General features: G+C 46.3%; 1 protein-coding gene across 1 annotated transcript in view; it reads right to left on the minus strand.

Moving 5' to 3' along the window:
- Positions 1-5,217, minus strand: part of LOC104968233 (reticulon-4 receptor-like 1) — a 20,075-nt gene extending 14,858 nt beyond the window's left edge. The window contains exons 1-2 of the mRNA XM_010797814.1: positions 5,130-5,217; positions 4,923-5,048 (exon numbers count right to left, since the gene is read on the minus strand). Of these exons, the coding sequence (XP_010796116.1) occupies positions 4,923-5,048; positions 5,130-5,217 (214 nt within the window). The remainder of the gene's footprint in view (positions 1-4,922; positions 5,049-5,129) is intronic.
- Positions 5,218-6,245: the final 1,028 nt, after the last annotated feature.

Genomic DNA, 6,245 nt, shown 5'->3' on the forward strand with positions numbered 1-6,245 from the left:
CACACACCACACACACACACACCACACACACACAACTCTCTTCAGGCGCCTACAGGTTTGCATTACCGAGGCGTCTGCATTGCAGTGACATGGGTCCTTCTTTTTCGCCCTTTACAGGTTGCTTCCGCAAGACCGACACACACACACACACACACACACACACACACACACACACACACACACACACACACACACACACACACACACACACACACACACACACTCGGCGGGACGTTGTGAGGCTCGCTGCTGCGACGAGCGGGACACTGTGAGCTGGTGTGTGGGGTCGGCGAGACAGCGAGACACCGCGGAACTCAGCCTGGGCACACACACAAACTCCCAGCCAGGCTGCGGGTGTGTGTGTGTGTTCGGGCTGTGTCTCACTGTCTCGCAGACGGCCACTGGGCTCACAGGGAGGGGGGGGGGCAGGAGCTCCAACAAGCCGTGTAGGACAGAGAGTGAATACACATGCTATACAGAGATGCTGGATGAGAAACCAATGTGAGTTTGGAACATTGAACAATATAAATCTATTTTAGTAGACCTCAACAATGGAATTATGATCAGTAGAAATGGCTATGACACGGGACCTTTAAAATGCAAGAACACTGAATAATATACAAAAGAAACACAGAATAACCGTTTACTTCAAGTAAGCAGGATATATATATAAAAGATGATGTCCATAGCAGCGTAAAAGTGACTAAGGGGTCTGACAGGGAGGTTCTGAAGAGCTGGGTTTTGAGGGTTTGAGTGTGAATAGTTTGACCATTTGGGAAAAACCGGTTTTATTTTTCTAGCTAAAAGTTAGATAGGAAGATTATACAACCCTTAAAAATACAAAAAAAATCCCTTCTAGACAAATGATAGTCGTATTGGTGTAACATATATTATCCATTTTCCCATCTCGACAAAAAGATTCCCTGTAGCAAGAGTTATCCTTTCCATCTTAAAATATCATATCGTCCAAAGTAGGTTTTTTAATGGTTTTAACCACATTCCGGTGATGGCCTTCTTGCTCTCAGGATTTGAAATAGATATTTAGAGGAGCACACATTCTTAACATAATTGGCTTCTATTCCCTTTAAAGAACATCCTCCGTTACCGTCAAGATGACCGTGTTTCAAACTAGTAGCCCAAAACTCCAGAGAGTTTTTCAATTATATATCTGAAAGTCACGAGATCTAGTTCAAGGACACAAGAACAAAAGGTGCTTTCATACATAACATACAAGCAGTGGACGACCGTAGTGATCTGCAGGAAAACAAGAATACATAACATCTCTCATTTAGGGAACAGCAAGGTGCTTTAAAGCTTCATAAACAATTAAAATATATTTAAAATCAACTGTAAAAGACACGAGCAGTTTTTAAAGCAGTGGTGTAACGTCATGCGTTTCCCTACTAGATGTAACTTAATGCAGTGTCAGTGGATCCCTACAGAGACCAAGAGTGTTGATATGCCGCCTATCACAGCGCACTGAGATGTGTGACTAACTGTAAAGCATTAACCCATCACTGTCCCCTGTACGCCAGGGCTGGTTTGCCTTCACTAACTGTACGGAGGCTCAGTCACTGGGACATGTTCATATACAAAGCCATGTTAGGCAAGGCAAGTTTATTTATATAGCACTTTTCAACACAAGGCAATTCAAAGTGCTTTACAAAAATGAAAGACATTAAGAAAATGGCATTTAAATTCAGTCATTAAAAAGAAAAGTTAATAAAATAAACATTAAAAGAAAAAATACATGGATAAAAGTTACAGTGCAGTCTAAGATATGAATAGTTCAATTAAAAGCAGCGACAAAAAGAAAAGTCTTCAGCCTGGATTTAAAAGTAGTCAGAGTTGCAGCGGACCTGCAGGTTAGGGAAACTTCCATCCTACATCTGCTCCCTGGTCTCACGGCGAATTGTAAGTGGCTACTTCCTGAGATCGCATGCTGTGGTTTTATTAAATGTGCCAACTGCTAGGACTGTCTTAGGGAAGATAGCTTTTAGATGTGCAGCTCCGCTAACTTGGAACAGTCTGCAATTGAAACGGAAACTGAGCAATCTGGTTCCACTAAATGTTTTTAAAGCACGGAGAGATGCTATCCAATCGGAAACTGTTGGAACCTGTAAATGTCACTAGCTATGTAAACTGTAGTCGCTGTAAATATGCTGTATGATGTCCGTTCAGTTTTCTGTTATGTTTATATGTGTTCATGTGGAACCTACTTGCACTGCTGCAAGTAGGTTCCACATGAACACATATAAACATAACAGAAAACTGAACGGACATCATACAGCATATTTACAGCGACTACAGTTTACATAGCTAGTGACANGTGTGCCTTGGCAGTCTCAGAGAGAGCTGAGTCTGAATAATATTAAAAACAGCCTGCAATTTAACAACAGCCTCCTTAATGGAAGGACCTACACAATACATCACAGTATCGTCCGCATACAGTAGTATGGAGGATAAAGTATAGGCAAGGACATAAGTTGATTTCCATACTTTTGGAATTGTCTTCATGCTGAGGGAGAGGTTAAAAAGAGTAGTGAGAGGTGGTGCAATAAAATCTGCAGCTATTTTTTTTAATTAAGGTTCTACGTTGTGTTGAAAGGTGCTATATAAATAAAGCCTTGCCTTACGTTGTCTGGACCAGCCGGTTTCTTAGGATCTAACTTGGTTAAGGCTTCATGAACAACATCAATAGTAAAAGGAGAAAAACTGAAGGGGTTTTCCAAACCACATTGTTCAGAGTCACAGACTGTGGTGTTCACAGAAGCAGAATTAGAAACAGAATCAAACAGAGAGCCACAGGACACAAAATGCTCATTAAAACAATTTAACATGGTGGCCCTGTCCGATATAGTGCCAGATGCTGTGGTAAGGCAAGGAGGTAGATCATTACGGATCTCACCGGTGGATCTCCATTTAATGGTTTTCCAAATTTGTCTAGGATTATTCAGGTTTTTTGTGGTAACTGACAGATAATACTTCCACTTAGCACTTTTGATTTGAGATGTGAAGCTATTTCTTAGCTGCCTAAATCGCAGCCATTCTACCTCTGAGCCTGATTGCCTAGCCTTTGCCCAGGCCTTGTTTCTCTCATGTAGGAGACAATTCAGCAGAAAACCAAGGATTGTCTCGTCCCTTCACTCTAAATGTACGCACGGGTGCATGTCTATCAACAATTTCCATAAAACCAAGATAAAAATAACACCATGCAGTTTCAACATCATCAAACAGATCGATTTTTCCCCAATCAAAACCAAACAGATCATGTACAAAACTCTGCTCCACAAAATGTTTTGTGTCTCTCTTTATAATAATTTGAGGTTTACCCTTTTGGACCATTGTGTCCCTAATTGTGGCTACAACTGCGGCGTTTGGATTCTAGGACACCAAAGCAGAGACAGACACAAGAAAAGTTTCAAGGTGTTTAATTAATAATACTAGGCCAAGGCAGGTACTGTCGACAGGGAGCTGGCTGGTAGCAGAAAGGTCCAAAAACAAACAGAAGGAAAACCTTCCTGGCCAAAAACTCAAAAAGTTGCACAAAAACTGCAAAAAGAAACAACAACTCGGCTTGGGCTGCAGAGAGGCACTCTGGATCGACGAACAGCATATAATACTCTGGCAGAGTAGTGAGGTGAGGGCCAGGCTCTTAAAGAGAGGGTTGATTAGGGAAGTGGGAACAGGTGTGCCTCATCTGCAGCCAGGAGAATACCAGCCACGCCCCCTGTCACACACCAGGACAACGTACCTCGTTTTAATCCCTTATCTTAGATACCTCAGTCATCCGGAACCTGCACTCGCATCCCTAAGCGCCAAAAGTTAGGGGTGGTCTGGAATGAGACCTCACACCCTGAATATGAACCTCTCCAGGTCAAGTGGAGGACGTGACGGTACCACGGAACTTCGTTCCGTCATGTAGGGAAGGGGGAGTGAGGTACACGAGGGGCCCGCGACATGTTATCACGGGTGAGCGAGGGATCATGATCTGGGACCATCGATCCACCGCCCAATTTTCGTCTCTTGGTAAAGTGAACGACTACACGAGACGTACACACTGGTATATTTCTCCCAGAAGTAGGGAGGGTTACGGTTGAGGAAGAAGAGGAAGAAGAAGAAGAAGAAGAAGTTGGTATATTTTGTCTTACATTTGCTAAATGAAAAAGAAGTTGTCAAATAAACTTCGTTCACCTCCGTTCACTGACGCTGGTTTTTATTTGGACAATCGATCCAGAGAGTCGAGGGTGAGGACTAGCCAAGGGACGTGTCACTGTCACATTCGGACTACACACTTTAACTTGCTACTATCTTGTTTCCATCGGATATTTTGCCATCCCGATCCCGAACCCGAACCGACCGCACCCGACCCCGAACCGACCCGGACCCGACCTGTGATGTTTAAACCCGACCATCCTAAATTATTTTTTTTTCATAAATTGGAAAAAGCAGTAAACCCGGATTGCCGGGTGGTTGTCGTGGCCGGTGGCTCTTTGAGGCCATAGGGTTTACCGGTCAGGCGGGACGATGACGGATGGTGTGTGTCTGGTATGGGAATATAAAATTTAACCAACGTTTGGGTCAGAAAGATTGTGATGATTCTAGCAACAACAATACGAATCGTACCCAAAAGAAACGCAACAACCAACCAAAAGGGACAAACAGGAAGAATAAAAGACGAGAAGAGAGAGGAAAAACGTCCTAGCCACACGGATCTACCCTCTAACTTTCCCACAAGGTCCTCGCTGGTCTCCCCTGATAGTCAAACGAGACCTAACGCCGGTGGTTCTGCGACCTAGCAAGGAGGCTACGATCTAGGCAAGTCACGAGGTCACCCGTTGGCGCAGCTTCTCATCCGGACGTAGCGGTCCAAAAGTACGCTGCGACCGGGATGAAGTTGTACGAAGGCCACCGGGTCATACAGCCTGTGGGTTCCTCATACAGAGCTCGACAAAGCAGGACACGGCGTCCGGTTTCGATAGTGTAGTCCGGGGGCCGAGCGGTAGAACGGGAGAAGGTAAGGTAGCGGGACCAGGTTGTAACGCCACCTAAAAAACATACCAGAGGGAGGTGAGTCTGCCATCTGGTGGATAAGACTCGGTAGCAACTCAGCAAAAAGATTCCCACACCTCGAAACAGGGGTCGGTGACGGATTTGATGGGAAGACGGAGCTCTGATCCGTGAGAAGACTGGGTCTACAAAATCCGTCCGTACCATAGCGAGTTTTATACTAGTCTCGCCCACAGGCGTCAATAAGGAGGGGTTCAATACCTCCAGAAAACTGTCCGGTAGACCCCCGCAGCCGGTTCGAACAGGACGACCCACGTAGGGGTTGGTTACCGCGTCTGCCTCGCCCGTTTAGTCCTCGGACCCTCCCAATGAAGCAACACAAACCGAGAGCATGTTGGAGCCGAGTACCAGACAAGTAGGACGACACCCAACTCGACCGCGGCGTGCCTTTAGGACCACACCCGGGACGTGTCCATTATCAGTGGGAAATACCCAATCTATTGCCGAAGGTTGTCGGGGAAAAGGCCAGTTTTCTCTCTCCTCCGCAAGGAGCACGTCCCCGTAGAGGCCCGCTTGGCGCATCTCAGACCGCACTTCGGGCTCGCGTCGAGCAGTGGGGCGTGGTAGGCGGGCTTGCGTCTTCCAACCGCCTATCAGGCCAGCTGGTCGGAGGACTAATTCGGCTTCGACCCCGGTCTTCAAACCGAAATGAGGCACTGGAGGAGATGTTTGACCTCAGAGCCTTTGAGTCGAGGTCCCATTAGCCTGCGAAGTAACTTGACTTGCACAGTAGTTTAGGATCACACCAATTCCGAGTTCAACCGGAGAACGGAACTTCCACGTGGCGCGTTGCGAAAGTATCTCTATAGAGTGCGTCTCAAAGGACGTCAGGGAAAACGGGAGGGCTGCTTGCGCGGACGGTGGGGGGGCGAGTAGCTTTGTGGGCCGAAAGTGACCATGCGCGAACGACCTGCCAAGCTCGTCCGCACCGGCAGCTGATGGTGATTATGGATCACTCCAACCATCCCCATTACCCAGGTCTCCTCGCTATTACCCCAAAGAACACGCCGAGTAAAACCTGGCAACTATGAGAACTCTCTGAAAATACGGCCATGGGCCTATTCGGACTATCCTTCCGCAGAAACTCCCCCCCCCATGACAATACATATCGTACCCAAAAACCAACAACATACACAAAACAACGAGGAAAATGGGAGAGACGAGAAAGAGAAGGA

The sequence above is a fragment of the Notothenia coriiceps genome, unplaced genomic scaffold (assembly GCF_000735185.1).
Source record: "Notothenia coriiceps isolate Sejong01 unplaced genomic scaffold, NC01 NC01_scaffold00002622, whole genome shotgun sequence".
NCBI classification, from domain to species: domain Eukaryota; kingdom Metazoa; phylum Chordata; class Actinopteri; order Perciformes; family Nototheniidae; genus Notothenia; species Notothenia coriiceps.